General features: G+C 35.6%; 2 protein-coding genes across 4 annotated transcripts in view; one reads left to right on the forward strand and one right to left on the reverse strand.

Annotated features, from left to right (window-relative positions):
• Positions 1-2,061: 2,061 nt before the first annotated feature.
• On the forward strand, positions 2,062-7,100 carry ino80b (INO80 complex subunit B). 2 transcript variants are annotated; one of them, XM_041264720.1, is made up of 5 exons: positions 2,062-2,304; positions 2,958-3,150; positions 3,999-4,117; positions 4,273-4,439; positions 4,611-7,100. In XM_041264720.1, the coding sequence occupies exons 1-5, from the start codon at positions 2,262-2,264 to the stop codon at positions 5,067-5,069; spliced, it is 981 nt and encodes a 326-aa protein (XP_041120654.1). In that variant the 5' UTR covers positions 2,062-2,261; the 3' UTR covers positions 5,070-7,100. The 2 variants fall into 2 exon arrangements, with proteins under 2 accessions (XP_041120654.1, XP_041120646.1); XM_041264712.1 differs by having other exon boundaries at positions 2,077-2,304; positions 2,955-3,150.
• A 26-nt stretch (positions 7,101-7,126) lies between these two features.
• intu (inturned planar cell polarity protein) overlaps positions 7,127-17,789 on the reverse strand; it is a 31,423-nt gene continuing 20,760 nt past the window's right edge. For both annotated transcript variants that reach the window (XM_041264741.1, XM_041264732.1), the window contains exons 5-16: positions 17,588-17,706; positions 17,253-17,342; positions 16,767-16,844; positions 16,307-16,496; positions 14,872-14,925; positions 14,224-14,286; positions 13,731-13,952; positions 11,168-11,677; positions 10,604-10,698; positions 9,944-10,133; positions 8,279-8,436; positions 7,127-7,960 (exon numbers count right to left, since the gene is read on the reverse strand). In XM_041264741.1, the coding sequence (XP_041120675.1) occupies positions 7,849-7,960; positions 8,279-8,436; positions 9,944-10,133; positions 10,604-10,698; positions 11,168-11,677; positions 13,731-13,952; positions 14,224-14,286; positions 14,872-14,925; positions 16,307-16,496; positions 16,767-16,844; positions 17,253-17,342; positions 17,588-17,706 (1,881 nt within the window). In that variant the 3' untranslated portion in view covers positions 7,127-7,848. The remainder of the gene's footprint in view (positions 7,961-8,278; positions 8,437-9,943; positions 10,134-10,603; positions 10,699-11,167; positions 11,678-13,730; positions 13,953-14,223; positions 14,287-14,871; positions 14,926-16,306; positions 16,497-16,766; positions 16,845-17,252; positions 17,343-17,587; positions 17,707-17,789) is intronic.

The raw sequence follows: 17,789 nt of genomic DNA on the forward strand, positions 1-17,789 counted from the left end.
GAAAGTGAAATTAAATCTGCATATTAATTGAAGACTCAGAACACATGTAGGGATAATAAAAACAGATTGAGATTGTGATTGTGGCCGGGCACAAGCCCCGCTGCTATAAATAGTGTGTGTGGGAATGTAAGGCTGGCAGGGATGGTATTATTTTGTTTAATAAAGTGTGCAACAGCGGTTTAAATCTGCAGCTTTCTGTCTCTGGGTCTGTTGCCTGCAGTGGTGTCAGAAGTGGAATAGTGCCCCCCTTGTGACCCAGAGCAGGAAAGAAATTTGTTTAAATAAATAAATAAATAAATTTGTAACACAAGGCAATGGATGTCAAATGGCAGATAAAAATTAAACACTAAGGAGGTACAAAACAGCTTTTATATATTACATATGAATGTACTTTCACTTACCAGTTAAAAGTCAGCTAGAACACAAATCCTGTTTTGTAAATATGTTGTAACACCAGTTTACAACCCGCAGAGTGATTACAAGGTTGGGTCATGAAAACATATGAATCGTTGAAATGTGTGCAGTTCATCCCAGCCCTATTGTTATATGAGTCACATGTTTACATACCCTAGCCTATGAATCCAGCTATTCTTGTCTGTGCAAATTATAAACCCTAAACGTTTAAGAAGAGAGTTAGGCGATCAGATTTATTACTTCTGTGTCTCTAGTCATTCATTTATTGTTACAGTATGCAGTTGTGACCCTTGGGGTTCATTTAGTGTTCTAAACAGATCTAGAAATCTATTTAGCCCTTCACTGTGATCATAGTATACTGTAGAATACAATACAGCAGATATTTATTTTACATGCATATTTTTGTCATCATTTCCCAAATTATTTAAATAGTTTTGTAAACATAATCTGCAGTTAGTATTGTTTTTGATTTGGGTGCAGTATGACATTTTGCCAATACTGTTTCAGACGTAACAGAAAACTAACATGTAGTTATTGCTGATGTTACATTACCTGTTGATTTGACACACTTCACACGTGCTGTGTATTGCACTGATGAAGCAATCAAACATTACCCTCGTGCTCAGGAGCACTTCCTTTCAGACTGCCATCTTCCCCTTTCAGGTAAGCTACAAGTGTCTGTATACAATATTATATTTTAAATAATAGTATTGCATTTTATTCTCTACTCCACTACAGCAAGTAATTTGAATTGCCTAATTTAAACAAAAAAAAGTCTAATTATGTGTCAAGCCATAGGGTGTTCAGTTAAGACTTGCAGACTACAATAATAACATGAAACGATTACAACCCTCAGAACTCGTAAACATTAGGGCGTGTACTCGAGTTGGTTTGACTATGGAATCTAGACATAACACACGACGGCTCCCGCCCTCCGCTTGTGTGATGCGTCTGCCTGCGTTAACCGAGATTGCTATAATATATATATATAATCGAGTTTTATATATATATATATATATATATATATATATATATATATATATATATATATATATATATATAAAATCGAGTTTATATATAAACGCGATTTTCTTTCCTACCATCAGAGGATTTGTACCTTTTTGTAGTTTTGCCCATATGCCTACATAAGAAAGGCATCTAGCAGTTACCAATTTATCAGATTTACATGGACAAATACTTGGATATCACAGATGATCCGGTTTGCAATGGTGGCATATCAGTTATTACATTTTGCGTAAAAAAAAAAAAAATTACATTATAGGGCAGATTTTTTGTATTTTTTTTTTTTAAGTTATTACATTAACCGGTGATTATTACACCATGAGCACATTATAGAGTATTATTACATTATCGGTTAGTTACATTAATGGTTGTTACACACGTGCTTTTATTTGATTACTTTAATAACTCATGTCTGATGTTATGCGTTTTATAATTATTTTATAATTTTAGACTTTGTTCTTGGAAAGGAAAGTTCATCTGTATACCTACAGAAATATTCAGATCAAAACCCTATAGAAAACAAAAATGTTTTTTTTTTTGTAGTAGTATTAGATATTATGAACTATAATATGATAGAGCATCTTTGATTCGTCAATTAAAATACACCATCCGCTGTATAATCTGTGAATAAAATAATAAAAACTACATTGTTGATTTGCTGATTTGCAGCGACACCTTTGGTTTACTCACTCTTCCACAACAGAATGCCCCTGCTTTCCGAGAATCACCAGAAATTAACTCTCTGGAACCGGGAATGTAGCATTGAGAGTCTGTCATCACGTGGAATATAATTTCGCGTGGAATTTACAAGTACAGACTTGTCAATGGGGAAAAAGAAAGACATGATCCACGAGAAGTTTCTTTCGGGTAAGTGTGTATTTTTGTTGCTTGAATGTGGATTCACAAGAACCCTGTGACGAAGGCCGCACTTAAGCCAGGGTTCTCGAGTGGGTTGTATAACCGAGATGGAAGCAAGGTGCTGAGGTCAGATAAGCACCAGATCAGATGCAATTTTGATTTTTTTAAAATGGAAATAAAATAATGTAATTAACCTGCAAACTTGCAATTCAGACTCCACGATTACTTTTAGTTTTATTCGTGTTAACTTTTTTTTTTTTTTATATTTTATTAACATAAAAAATATCGGTTGCCTGGCTTCAATGTAGGTACTATATGCGATTGCCAAGTTTTCTTCATTGGCGCACATCTTGTAATCGGGTTTGCTTGGCAGAGCTTTTTCACACTTAGGTCATATTTTTTCTTCACAAACACATATTACATAATTACCTTTAAATACGAAGCACGTTACACTATATATATATATATATACGTTAAAATATATATATATATATATATATATATATATATATATATATATATATATATATATATATATATAAAGTCTTGCTCACAAGTTTGAAAAAGACCTGTGATAAATATGAGCGCCTTTGCTTCCACATACATATCATAATTACAAAAGTAACTACATATATTTAATTGTGTTTCATTTTATTAAGGAGATGGGGATGAATCTGCTGGGCACAGTGCACACAAGAAGAAGCACAAAAAGCACAAGAAGCACAAAAAAAAACACCACCAAGAAGGTGGTGGACACAGCTGCCCTTCAGAGGCACTGGAGTCAGATTCTGGAGTTGTTAAACCTCAGCTGAAGCTGAAGATCAAACTGGGGGGGCAGACCCTAGGAACTAAAAGGTAAAGTTGGTGTAATTATTAAGCTAAAACCAACCTTAATTTGGGTCTGGCTTGTTCTCTTACTGCAACTGTCTCTCATATGAACTCCACAGAGCTGGCTCCTACAGCCTGCTTCCCAGGGTGTCCCAGACTCTGCTTATATCTATGGTAGGTAGTAAATGACTGCTAAACAGGACCATTATCACCAATTTCCCCATGACTGACATATACACAAATAATTAAGCTAGTTAAGTGCATATTTGAACTGTTGGAGAAATACAAATGTGGAGTGCCTGGGAACATTGCACATCAAAACTGTAATGTGCTGAGGGACCAGTTACCTCATTGCAAATAGAGAAACTAAGGCCAAGGAATAAATTTTTTTGATAATCATATAATAGACATATGAATTACTAGTTCAGATAACCAAGAGTGTTATGAATGGGTTTTCGCTGTAACATATGGCATTTTACACATATAGACCTATTAGTGGGAATGACCAAGAAGTACCTTCCCTTTTTTCTTTTTTTTTGTGTGTGTATGTAAGTGCAGTGTTGAAGATGAAGGATTCTTCTATTTTGGCCACTGTAGTCTTTTTGCAGTAAGTTACACACATCTCCAGGCTCAATCCTTTATGACCTGCTTTGCAATCTGTGTGAATCGAGCCTTCTGTTTTTCCCATGATTATTGCAAATAATTCTCACACAGCTTAGTTTTTAATTACACAACATGTCACATGACCATGTATGTATATTTGTGTGCATTGTATCGTCAAGAGATTTTCCAATTTTGAGTTGCATTCTCTGTTGTTTTGGCTGTGTATAAACGTCAGTCTAAATTAACACATTTATTTGTGCTTTTTTGAACAGTGTTCCAACATTCACTGTAGTTCCTGAGGTGAACCAGTCTCCTTCCCCATTAATGATAGTGGATGATGAAGATGAACCTACAGAAGGAGTACCCATTGAGCAGTACAGGGCCTGGCTTGGTAAAGATGTTCATATGTTTTTGTTTTCTAGTGGGATACAAACAAAACACCTCCATAATTCTTACAATATATCCTAGTTTTTGTGTTTTTTTTTAAATGTAGTTATGATTCTTGGTTGAATTATATACCAACCACCAAGTTGTTTGCCATTTTAGATGAAGACAGCAATCTTGACCCCTTGCCTGATGTGGACTCTGAGAGTCTCCTGGGAGTCCCAGAAGATGAGGAGGAGAAGTGGCTGGATGCCCTGGAAAAAGGGGAGCTAGATGATAATGGGGAGTTGAAGAAGGAGATTGACGAGTCTCTGCTCACTGCAAGACAAGTAAGGGGTGTACGAGGTTAACAATAGTACAATTTAGAGTACAGACTAGTGGCTTAGCTAATTAATATATATATATATATTTTTCATATATGACGATTGTCTCAGCTACAACATTGCAGTAAATTTATGATTTACTAGTTTTAGATACTAAATCTGACTTCAATTTCATAGAAAGCCCTTTTGCATAAGCAGCAGAGCCAGCCTCTCTTGGAGCTGCCAATGGGTTACAAGGAGAAGGAAATGACAGAGGAGATGATGCAGAAAAGGGAGGAAAGGGCTCGCAAACGGCGCCTGCAGGCAGCAAAGAAAGCAGAAGAAAACAAAAATCAAACCATTGAGAGACTAACCAAAACCAACAAAGCTAAAATAAAAACAATGCGGGAAAGAAAGTCCAAACAGTCCCAGAGTCCTATGGTTAGATATATTGATTCCTTTAAAGGAACTACCATATCTTACCCCTATGGCGTTGCTACACCTACTGTGGCGAAACCATGCCCTTTACCCACAGCTGTGCCTTGTGGAGTTTCTGGATGCCTCAATGTGAAGAAATACTCTTGTTCAAAGACTGGAATTCCCCTCTGCAGTCTTGAATGTTACAAAAAGAATCTTCTCATGCAAAGTTTGGATTAATAACACATTTATTGTAATGGACACACAATGTGCTTTCAGCTGTATATTATTTTGCAAGGTAAACACGCTGCAGTACTTGTAATAGGTTTCACAACAGAGAGAGACTGGACTTTTTTTTTTTTTCTTCAGAAAATACATACTTGATACCTACCCATTGCTGCAGGGTTTGTTCCTTTAACCTCCCAACCGGTGTTCCAAAAGGACATTTAATATTTATTTTTAGTGAGATACTCAATTATGTAATAATAAACTTGTCATTACAAAATGTATTTCAGAATCACTGTAAGAAGGCTACCAAAATAAATAATAGTATATTTATAGGCATGTTATGTTTGGTCAAAGTTCAATGTGGAATAAGTGTTTTTAACTTAAATTCCTACATTTTGAGAAAAAAAAAAGAAAAAAAAGTGGTTAGTAAAACACACAAACTTAACATTTGTGCAGAGTACTGTTTGGTTTATATTATCACATGCTATCCAGATTGTATTTTTCCTATACAGGGAAGGCACCAAGGGGGGTGCCAGCCCTGTATAGGGAAAATATAAGCTGGATAGCATGTTATAAAGCAAAATTCAGATTCCACATTGAGAGGAGATAAGTCTATGACAAATCATTAATAAAAGTAAAGTTAAACACAAAAATCTAACTAATATGTGTTATTTTTGGAAAATTTACCAATTACTACCAGTAATATCCCCCCATTCAACCCCCTTTGTAGGGTCCCCGTTTCTCATAGTATGTGACATTTTCTAATCTGTGTTTCATGGATAGAGTCATATTGCAGTGCAGATTGCTTTGTGTCATTTCCCCTACAGGTTGTTTGCTTTATTTATTTATGCAGGTAAATGCATGTGGCAATTTTGCAGTTGATTTGGTAACTAATAGAAAGAAAAATAAAATAAAAAAAAAACCATTGTGTCAAAGGGACTGTGACTTATTTACCAGAGCTTATACATTTATATGTGCAAGATTGCCCAGTCAGTTGAAAGCCCTTTTATGCTGTGTCACACAGCAGTATTATTTATTTATTTGTGGTCATATAGAAGTGTAACATGTAATAGTGGTTATTGTGAGCTGTTTGACTTGGGTAACCTTTTATAAAACAACTTGGTGCCCCCGAATTTTTACCATTCACATATATTCCTTTTTAGAAGAAAAGCTTAGTAAAGCTGGTTTCACAGACCTGGACAGGCACACATCTTGGACTGTCTAATGTAATTTTGGTTAAGACAGTCCAATATTATTGCTAACCGGAGCCTGAAACCAGCCATAAGGGTTTTAGTAACATACATATCCCATCCATAACTAAAACCTTCTCAATGTCTTCAATTGATATCAAACCCAACATATCCCCCTATTTTCCAAGGCACTTTATTAGTTCTTATACTTTTTTTTTTTTTTTTACAAAATTACAGAAAGACACAGAATAATATAGATAATACAAAAATATATCAACTCACAAAAAAGTAACAACATTTTAGATGGTTGCCTCCCGGACTTTAATAATCTTACATAGATTCTATACTGAGATTAGCGCTAACATATTTATTGTTGAAAGTTGAAAAATATTAAGAGCTTTCAGTTGGAGTATATTTAGGGCTTCTGGTTTTTGGTTTTAAACGATACAAACTTATAAAACACCCCAGATACAAAAGAAAAAAAGAAAAAGAAATTGGTGTATTGCCAATAAATACCACAAAAACACAGGAAATGGTTACTCAGTTCTCATTGACTTCACTGCCTTACTAAAAAGACAAAGAAAAAACAAACTACCTGCAGTTGGGCAATGTCTTTCCTTCCTGACTTGTATCTAACATTGATTTGTTCTCAATACTTTAAACCCACTCCAGCTACTGAGCTGCAGCACATTCCGGCATTGGCAACTCCGCTTGCTAGATTTAAAACGGATTACAATTAGAAGGCTTGTTTGCGGGATTTAAAGACATTACAGTTATGGGGAGAATTTAAAACAGAATTGCAAAATGTAAGAAAATGTCTTGACACACAAAAACCCCAGGAGGGTGTGCCTGTGACCATAAGGATTTTGTCGTGGAAGGTACAGCTTAAGTGTGCAAGTACTGTCGAGTTCCTATACATATTGTGACAGAAAAAAAAAAAAAAAAAAAAAAACGCCCAAAAATTTTGGAAAGCCCTGATTTACATGAAACTCAAAACTAGCTATTAAAATCTCCGAAAAAGTAAATTAACACAAAATGAAAGACAGAAGCCCCAGCTATATTTAATTGATGAATCAGCGATTTGGTGTCATGCAGTACCCTGTAAACTGCACTTACAATATATTATCTCTTTAACTTTTACTCTGTAGCTACAACCAGAACCTAAAAAACATTCAATTGTAGATTATAACGGACTGCCCTTATATTACAAAAGTATATTGTGGCTAGTTTTAAGAATGCTGTTAAATGCTCTTTTCCAGGACATCCCTGTCAATGAGATCTTGTTTTGGAAGGCTCACCTGACGTACTTGATAGTTTCTTACAGTTTTTCCAGCAGATACAATTCTGGCAAATACAAACTAACCGCAAAAGTATATACGGTACATGATGCACACAGACGTTGCTAAAGCACTCTCTTTTTAGAAATTATTTTTATACATAAATATATACACCACATCATAGTATACTGTATAATTAAATATAACATATAAATTTGTCCCTGTAGGTCCTCATGACATAGATACATCTTCTGTTACAATTTCCAAAAATAACAAAAGATTAAGCGTTAAAGAAAGGGTGCTTTAGTTCACAAGACGTGTTTTTTACACAGCCAGACCGAATGAAAGTTTGAATGCCAGCTCCACTGGAATTTCTGCTACTGAGTCATGAAAGCACACATAGAACTCTTGAGGGATTGGTTCTAGAAACAGCCTCCTGCAACACAGAGAAAGTTACAATAAGCAAAGTCATACAGGGGAAACAAGATTCAGTTGAACTGTGACTGGACTCAAACTCAACACTTTTGGTTGGCGTTTTTCTCACTACTGTATAACACTGCTTTGTGGTAGACAGGCTAAAAACAGCATTGCAGACAGTAGCTTTATCAATGTGCAACTAACAAGTCTCAAACATGCATCACTATGTAAGGAGTCCTGAAAACTGACAAAGTTCGCTCCATCAGATAAACTGGAGAATTACTAACTCAAGTATCTTACTCTTTTCAATGATTTATTTAAAAAAAAAACACCTTACCCAACCACCCAGTAGGTCATTGTGGGAGGTGGTTTCTTTTGGTCCGTCCAGTTTTCAGGTCTGCACTGGAACAGGACCCCATGCTCCTTAACATTCCCAAACCCAGATGAATTCATTACTGGAGATGAATTCTGAAAACCATCTATATTTTTCTTTTCCTAAAAACATAGAAGTACACATAATTAAACAATAACTGTAGGTGAGTTACATTACTGAATTTATAATCTTTAAATTACCTATAGAGTTAAAAAATGATATAATGCTGCTATAATTCAGTTATAGAAAAAAGCTCTGCATCCCCATGAAAAATGATTTCCCTTGCATTTGTTTTTCTCCTGGCGAATGCTCCCAAATAAATGTTGACAAATGTATTCCCTAGCTGATTTTTGACTAGGCTTGCTACTGTTTGATTTTAATGTTTTTGCCAAATTGACAATTAATATCAGTGTTCATTTTAGAAATAAATTTACCATTGTTTCAATCTTTATTTTTCAATTCAAAACAGAGAATGGGTGAAATCGACCTTTATGCTTTAAAAAAAAAAAACAAACAAGCAGACTTTTTATGCCATTGAGAAACATCTCATTTAGCAAAGCCCCTTTATCTCAACATGCAACAAAACCATGGTTACCAACAAACTGAAATAACGTTTGGTCACAGCGGAGCTATACCCCTGTGAAGATAAAGACGTTACACAAATTTTTAAATTCTTAAATAAACCATAGAAAACGCAGCATATTAAAGTGTATTACACAGACTTTTTATAGCATACATTTACCAGTAAAAACAATATGTACAGAACAAAACATTTAGTTGAACAGAACTGACTTGCACTTATTATCTGGAGTCTGCGCTCCTCCCCTCTCCTGCTTCAGCACAGTTGGACTCGAGTCACTGGAAGTCAAGGCAGACGGGCCCGCTTCGTCCTGCCGCGGAGACTTCAGCCTTCGGTCAGAGTATTGTGCACAAAAAGCTTACCTACACCATAACCCGCTAATTTTCAAAGTAGGTGCTTTGAATGACAGGCGCTGTAACTGGCAAATGAAAGTGCACATTTGGCGCAGGTCTTAAATTGAAATGAATGAGAGCATTTTAGCGCAGGATGAAATGACTGACAGTGAAACTACAGTAGCCTATTAAGGGATCACTGAGGTGACTGACAGCAACCCCTAGCCATTCAGAGTGGAATGGAGATGGGACAGACAGCAAGTATTAAAACTACATAAACTAGAGATGATTTCTAAATTATTATTTTTGGTAATACAATAAAAAATAGGGAGCGATTTTACCAACGTTTATCATATGTAAATTTATTTCAGTCAAACTTTTTTTGAGAATTCGACGTTTAATGTTTAAGTAGCAAGCCTATTTATGACCTATGAGGTGTAATTAAAAATAAAAAAAGAGCAATATGTTAAAAAAAAATACAACGCTGAAATGTGGACCAAACGGGACACAGCAAACGTTACATAACGTATTCTAAACAATGCAGGGTGTTCTGTATCACTTCAAGTGAGGAAAAACCTGGCCATTATACCTCTTTTTCTCTCCTCATCATGCTCGTGTTTTTCTTTTTATATTAAATGATGGTATTATTTCTCTATCACGTCACTGATTGTAATCCCTTCCCAATAACAAGTGTTTGTATAACAAATATAAAATCACCTTTCCAAGGAGGGTCTGTTGAAACACTGATCTGATGGAAAGACAGCAGCGATGGAAGTTCTTTACTAGCTGTGGGTGGATGGAGCCACTGAGCTGTGCCACTTCCCTGTGCGTTGGTGTTATAAATATTCCCTGGACTGTTTCCATTGAAACATAGTGAAACAGTGTATTCTCAGAGCCAGTTGTAAGTCTGCAACATAGCAAAAAAAATAAAATAAATAAAATTCAAGTAGTACAGCATATGGTTTTCGAATGATCCCTTAATAATGCGTTTGCAATTCCCCTTTTATGTAATGCATACAACACATTAAAAATATTGAAGTACAACTATTCTATCTGCTGGTTCGAACATCTGTTGTTCAATCCCTCTCAAGTGAACCATCTTATATTCAGATAGATAATATCATTCTCTTCCTTGAGGCATATTATTTTCCTCACCACAATACTGGACAGTCCACTACATAGTGGATAACAGTGAATATTCTTATAGAGTGGGGTCCGTGATAAGGAGAACAATCTAATTTGATCCAATACATAATGAGAAAAAAGTTCTGGAGGTATAAAATATGATTTTGCCATATTGCAAGAACACACTTGTTCTAGTTTATTCTTTCAGGTTGTTCCAACACATTTCCCTTCTTAACTGAACGCCCCACTTACTTCATGGTATTATACATTTCCTCAGTCTCTCTCTCTGAAAGACTCTTTTTCAAAGTTCCTAAGTAAAAGGGATTAGGATGCTTCTTCTTATTGCTCTGTTAAAATAAAACAAAATATTGTTCTATTCATTTTGTGTTTTTTCTGCTGCATTTGTGCTTGTCTGACTGAAACTACAGTGATTTGTATAAGTAAATTTAAAAAAAATATAAAATATATGGATTAAAATATTGGCTTCAGAATAGAAGACATTATATTCCAGCATTACAAATAAACATGTAAAACGTATACTGTAAAAATAAAACAATGATGTACATAACCAAAAGGACTGAAGAGTTAGGTCTGTCTGCTCAAGGGAAAGCTTGTCTACTGCATTTTACACATTCCTGTAATCTACTTACCGTGTCGCTATGGAGCTGTTACAGTCTATCAATAATTTTGTCGAGAAGTTAAAACTAAACTACATTGGAAACACATAATGGTAACTGGGTGGGACAAAAATGTAACAAAAAGGATCTTAAAAATGGTAATATTAAACTGTCCAATGAAGTTGGTCTCTGCCCATACCTTAAATATGTTTCCACTTCCTCCACTTCCATCAGATGCACCAGAGCCCAGGGATTCCCTGCGGCCAAGTTTCCTAATAGAGTCAGGAGTGGCATGCGGGCTGATACTGGCACTGAAGGAGTGGTTGTCTCCATGGCCTTCACTACCACTATCTGAAACACTGAGGCTTCTCTGAGGACTGGCCCTGCGGTTCTTAAGCGTGGACTCTCCAAACAGCACCCTTTTACTCGTTGGAGACGTGGCTTTCAAGGAGCTATGCAGCTTACTGAAGACAGGGGAGTTGGTGATGCTTTCCAGCCTCTCACGTGCTGAAGGGATGAACCAGTCAGCACATGATAAACACGGTGTTGGAGGAGCAGCGAGTCTATCCTCTATGCTGGTGTCTAAGCCTTCCAGCTGAAGTAGTGTAGCTTTAACCTGGTCGACATAAATACAGTCTGGCCCAGGGTTTCCAATGGCTTTTGATGCACATCCCCCAGCTTCTAGTAAAACACACAACATAAAATGCCTCTGGAGAGAGAGAGAGATAACAGCACATCAAAACATAAGTGATATTTGAGAATATATCTTGACATCTACAGTGGCTCTCAAAAGTATTTACCCCCCTTGGACTTTTCCACATTTTATTGTGTTACAACATGGAATCAAAATGGATTTAAATTAGGAGTTTTTGCCACTGATCAACACAAAAAAGTCCATAATGTCAAAGTGAAAAATAAAACCTACAAATTGTTCTAAATTAATTACAAATACAAAACAGAAAATAATAGATTGCATAAGTATTCACCCCCCTTGAGTCAATATTTGGTAGAGGCACCTTTGGCAGAAATTACAGCCATGAGTCTATTTGGATAAGTCTCTACCAGCTTTGCACATCTGGACACTGCAATTTTTGTCTATTTGCAAAATTGCTCAAGCTCCGTCAAGTTGGATGGGGACCTTTGGTGAACAGGAATTTTCAACTCTTTCCACATATTCTCAGTTGGATTGAGGTCCGGGCTTTGACTGGACCACTCTAGGACATTGACCTTTTTGTTTTTAAGCCACTCCAGTTTGGCTTTGGCTGTATGTTTGGGGTCATTGTCCCGCTGGAAGATTAATCTTCTCCCAAGTCCCAGGTCTCTTGCAGACTTCAGCAGGTTTTCCTCCAGGATTTCTCTGTACTTTGCTGCATCCATTTTGCCTTCTATCTTCATGAGCTTTCCAGACCCTGACCCAGAGAAGCATCCACATAGCATGATGCTGCCACAACCATGCTTCACTGTAGGGATGGTGTTCTCAGGATGACATGCGGTGTTAGGCTTGCACCAAACATAGCGGTTAGCGTTGACGCCAAAAAGCTATTTTTTAGTTTCATCAGAGCATAGAATCTTCTTCCACTTGGTCTGAGAGTCTCCCAGATGCCTTCTGGCAAACTCTAGCTGAGACTTTATGCGAGTTTTTCAATGGCTTTCTTTTTGCCACTCTCCCATAAAGGTCAGTTTTGTGAAGCACCCGGGCTATTGTTGCCGTATGCACAGTGTCTCCCAGCTCAGCCGTGGAAGACTGTAACTCCGTTAGAGTTGCCATAGGCCTCTTGGTGGCCTCCCTGACTAGTGCCCTCACCCGGGTACTCAGTTTTTGAGGACAGCCTGTTCTAGACAGATTTACAGTTGTGCCATATTCTCTCCATTTTTTAATAATGGACTTTACTGTGACCTGGGGGATACTGAATTCCTTGGAAATGTTCTTATATCATACCCCTGACTGGTGCTTTTGAAGAACCTTATTCCGGATTTGCTTTGAATGTTCCTTTGTCTTCATGATGTAGTTTTTGTTAGGAAATGTACTAACCAACTGTGGGACCTCCCAGAGACAGGTGTATTTAACCTGAAATCATGTGAAACACCTTAATTGCACACAGGTGGACTTCATTTAACTATGACTTCTAAAGACAATTGGTTGCACCAGAGCTTATTTAGGTGTGTTATAGCAAAGGAGCGAATACTTATACAATCAATTATTTTCTGTTTTATATTTGTAATTAATTTAGAACAATTTGTAGATTTTATTTTTCACTTTGACATTATGGACTTTTTTTGTGTTGATCAGTGGCAAAAACTCATTTAACTAATTTAATTTAAATGGATTTAACTAATTAAATCCATTTTGATTCCATGTTGTAACACAATAAAATGTGGAAAAGTCCAAGGAGGTTGAATACTTTTGAGAGCCATGTATATACAATATTAGATTGTATGTGTACAAAATGCCAGTGCATTTTGCTCTTTAAGTTTACATAATCGCATTGGGGGTTCTCTATATACTGTAAAATTAAAACCAAAGTGTGAAATATATGTGACCCCGGCTCGTAACAGTCACATATATTCATACACAAAGACAGATGGACAGACTCCTCCTTATATCCCCAGATTCTGATACTCGCAATAAATTGTGCCAAAAGATACAATATAAATTGTGAAATGAGAGAGAAATATTTCCTGAACAGGATTAAAAACCAATCAGAACACCTCAAAGAAGTTTATTTTCCCTATAATACAGTATTAAAAAGATTCACATTTACCAATCCAACAACCAGCAGAAAATATCTTGCTTCGGGTTCCAGGAAACCTTCAAGAACTGGTTCTTCACTAGGGTGAAACTGTCGCTGTGGAAATACCTCTCGCCATACAACTAGCTGGCCAATCCTCTGCTCTGCTGCCAGTGGCAAGAGGCAGTAGTGCTGACAGTAAAGTGCAATGTCAAGGAGGTTCTCCTTTGGTAAGTGATTTCCTATTAAGTAACCCTGAAGCACAAACAAAAGTAGTAGGAATTAATTATCTATATGCATAAAACATGTTTGTGAAGATATTAGGTTTAAAACAAATGTTTTGTATATCCTTTAAAAATATTGGAGGGGGGTGGGACAGACATAATGCTACTGGATTTGAGGATTACACTTTTAAAAGTTCTAGAATAATCACAGTCCTTGCACAATACCAGTCTGCATAATCCATAGCTTGTTGGTGGCTTTAAGTTACCATTCTGCTGGCTACTTTAGCTCCTGACAAACTCACCTTGTAAAACAGACATGAGCCCAGTATCGTGTACAACCGCCTTATGCCATAGTAATCCTCAGACTGAAAAGAGAGTGACGATAGCGTTAAATCCCTGCCATTAACCTGTTTAAGTAACATAAGACCGACACAGAATCGATACTACAGAAGAAGACTGTCTCTTTAATTATTTTTCTGGAACGATGCCTTTAATAATTCAGATGTGAATATCTCACAGCTGCTTGAGAAGAAGCTATCTCTATCTTTTTTTTTAATTAATTTACAAGTGTGTAACATTTGATAACTACAAGACCTTTGCTGTTTAAGTCCAATAATAATTAACCAAATCTTTCTAAAAGTTTGAACTTGTTACAACACAAGTAATTTTGCCCTATCTATATGTTTCTGTACAGTAATAGAAAAAAAAAAAATGTTACTTGCCAATTCAGTAGTACTCGGCACATAAGAGACATTATTGAAGATAATAAAACTACCTACTGCAACGTTCTTTATGTTAGTCAATATTTATTTATTATTTAATTACTGTAACGACTGTAAAGGTATTTATTTCATGTCAAATAAACAGAATCAGTTTGCTGGACATATTCTTGGGCTGGTAAAATATTGAATAGATACTCCACATATTGGAAATCAAAAGTATTTTTTTACCATTTCTCCAAAATCAGCAGCTTCAAGATCAGACAGAACTGTATCAATCTCCACCTAAAATACAAAAGAAAGTTCCTGTTTTTTTTTTTTTTTTTTTTTTTTTTAAATCAGCGTAGCCATTCTGGCGGACAAAAAGTTTGACGAGCTGTCTCTAAAATATACATGAAAGAATACTGTCACAACCTCAACAGATATTCAGTTGGCATTAAAATATTTTCTTTTCCATTAACAACTTCATTTTTGTGGCCAGGAATGTGAATCTTGTTTTCTCCTGAGACCATTCCATGAAGGCAGGGGGTTATTCAAGGCTGCCAAGGATTTGCATTCCAGCTGAGTTATTAGAAAAATCTTTAGGTCTTTCATTACGGTTTTGTTTCTATGGAAATCTGTATCTTCTTTGTTTCACTTTTACATTTAATATAATAAAGTCTCTTCTGATTTAATAAAAAAAATAAAAAAAAAACTGTACAGGAAAACAGCTAAATGTGTGGGTCTTTCAAATCGATTTTATTCATCTACATCGTTAACTACACTGGCATCCATTTAAATAAAATAGGAACATCTTTAAAATACTGTAACTGCAAATGCTGCTGATATAATAGATTAAACATAATACAATTAAAATGCACAGAACACATAATTCATTTCTCAGAATTATAAAATGTTTGTTAAAAAGTTTTTTTGAGTGCATTTTTTAAATGGAATTACTGAAACTGCAGAATTACTTAAAGTAAATTAAGTTTACTTATGACAACTTTAGCAATGTCAAATATATGATAGTAGCTACTTTTAAAGCTGTACATTGATGATTTTTATTGAAGTCCAAAACGCAGATTTTAATTAAAGTGGAAGCAGTAGTAACTAGTGCCCTGCAGTTTATGGTTAGGGCAGAAACTGTATGAATTCCTGCACATGTATACCACCCCCCCCCCCCCCTATTTGGCTGACAACATTTAGCATAAACAGTTACAATACGTTTCAATTTGCATATCACTTGTATATCAATACATATGTAACAATATAACAGTAGATGGCAGCATACAACTACAAAAATAAATCAAATAGCATATAGCCATCTCTGTTAGCAGTGTAAAAAATACCAAGATGAGTTTGAATACCAGTCTATCACGTGCAAATTAACCAGTGCCTACAAATACAGAGGGTTCCTTAGCATCTTAGACTACATTAATCTATAGGCTACACCTTTGTATAAAAATGTTTTTTTTTTTTTTTTTTTTTTTTTTTTATGGGACAATACCCAAATACAATCTACAAGGTCAATAGGATGCTAGGTGTCTATGAAAAAAAAAAAAAGTTTTAAAGCAGTTATGTTCACAGAATCAGTGAATAAGGAACCAAATTCTAAAAAGAGGACTCAAAATAGAAACAGAAAAATAATAATGATAACTAGGTTGTAGATTGTATTTCCACTTACCTTTATCTCTTGTGGTAAAGTAAGAAAGCGCACTGCAGGTAAATAATCTAAAAATAAGGCACTGGAAATGCCATAAAAGTGAGAGCTGGGATTAGCACTACAGTTCAGTTTAGCAGGCTGGAACAACTGCTGGAAGAACAAGCTGAAGAAACGGTCCAGTCTAGGAACATTGTCTACTTGACAGAAGGCACTAAATGGAAAAAAAGTGACAAAGCAGCACAGTTATTTGGTCAGTCATGGCCACACTTTACATCCAACTCAACTGAGTGCCACTAAAAGCATACCGTTATTATATAAAATATTGCCATATATAAATAACAATAATAAACCATTTTATGATTAATGTACAGCTTTGTCAATTTGTCATGCTAAAAATGATATAACCATGCTATCGTAGTCATTTTTAACACTGATTTGATCTGATATCAACTGTAAGGAAAACTAGAAAAAGAAAACGTACTTGTCTAAAGAGCCATACATAACTTTCAGAGTCCGGACAGCACCCCCAATCACGTTTCTTAGTTGTAAAAGAGGAACCCTTGAACACCAAAAAGGAATGCATTGATTAACTACCTCACCCATCAGGAATAAAATGGCAACTGAAAGTAAAACAAATACAACAATTCTACTACGTTGTTAGTATGTATGTATGTATGTATATATATGAAAAAAACTATCATGTAACTTCCTTTTGTTTGTTGTTTACATATTTATTTAAGGGTTTTTTTGTGTCTAAAAACTAAAAAAAATGTAAACGAATGATAAATGTAACAGCCCTTACTGTTATCTGCTGAAATTCAGGGGAAAATCTCACAGTATACGTAATTACTGATTAGTATTAATGATTTAAGAAGTGTAACTATTACAGTAGTTAACTTATTTACAAGGAGCCATTATAAAGGTATATAAATAAATTCCCTTTCTCAATCATACAAATGAAACTTACTTTTCTGAAGGGAGACCAACAACAAGTAGATTGTCACCTTCTTTCCAGTAACCCACATGGACAAGACACTCATTTAGCAGCATTGTTGTACTAGTAATAAGCAGAAATACACAAAACTTATACATTGTAATTACAGTATTTTGGTTTCATAACTGGTTTTGTTATAATAGGCAAACTTGAGAGAGAAATATGAAAAAATAACTTAGAAAATTCAAGACATCTGCATTTTTGTAACCAGCACTAAAACAAATGCCTTAAATAATAGATGATACTATAACTCTGCATTTTAGCCACATAATTACCACAGACCTCCTAATAAAGAGGCAGCTTTTTACCTGCTGACCTGACCTCCAGTAACGTTCCCCAGCATGTCACAAAGCGTCAGAAATATGCCCCTCACTCCCTTTAGTTTGCGGGATGCTTCTGATACTGGATACTGGTACAAAATTTCTTGCTAAAATAAAAACATAAAATACTGTTTCATTCTGCAAGTAACAGATATATAGCAATACAAAAATGAACCCAAAAGGTTACAAA

Source organism: Polyodon spathula, chromosome 1, assembly GCF_017654505.1.
Source record: "Polyodon spathula isolate WHYD16114869_AA chromosome 1, ASM1765450v1, whole genome shotgun sequence".
Taxonomy (NCBI): Eukaryota; Metazoa; Chordata; class Actinopteri; order Acipenseriformes; family Polyodontidae; genus Polyodon; species Polyodon spathula.

What these genes read in the sequence shown, in the direction of transcription:
- ino80b (XM_041264712.1), top strand. Translation starts at nt 2,262, where the DNA reads ATGGGGAAAAAGAAAGACATGATCCACGAGAAGTTTCTTTCGG. An exon ending in CCACGAGAAGTTTCTTTCGG is followed by an intron (nt 2,305 to 2,954) that starts GTAAGTGTGTAT and finishes CATTTTATTAAG; the next exon opens with GAGATGGGGATGAATCTGCT. An exon ending in CAGACCCTAGGAACTAAAAG is followed by an intron (nt 3,151 to 3,998) that starts GTAAAGTTGGTG and finishes TTTTTTGAACAG; the next exon opens with TGTTCCAACATTCACTGTAG.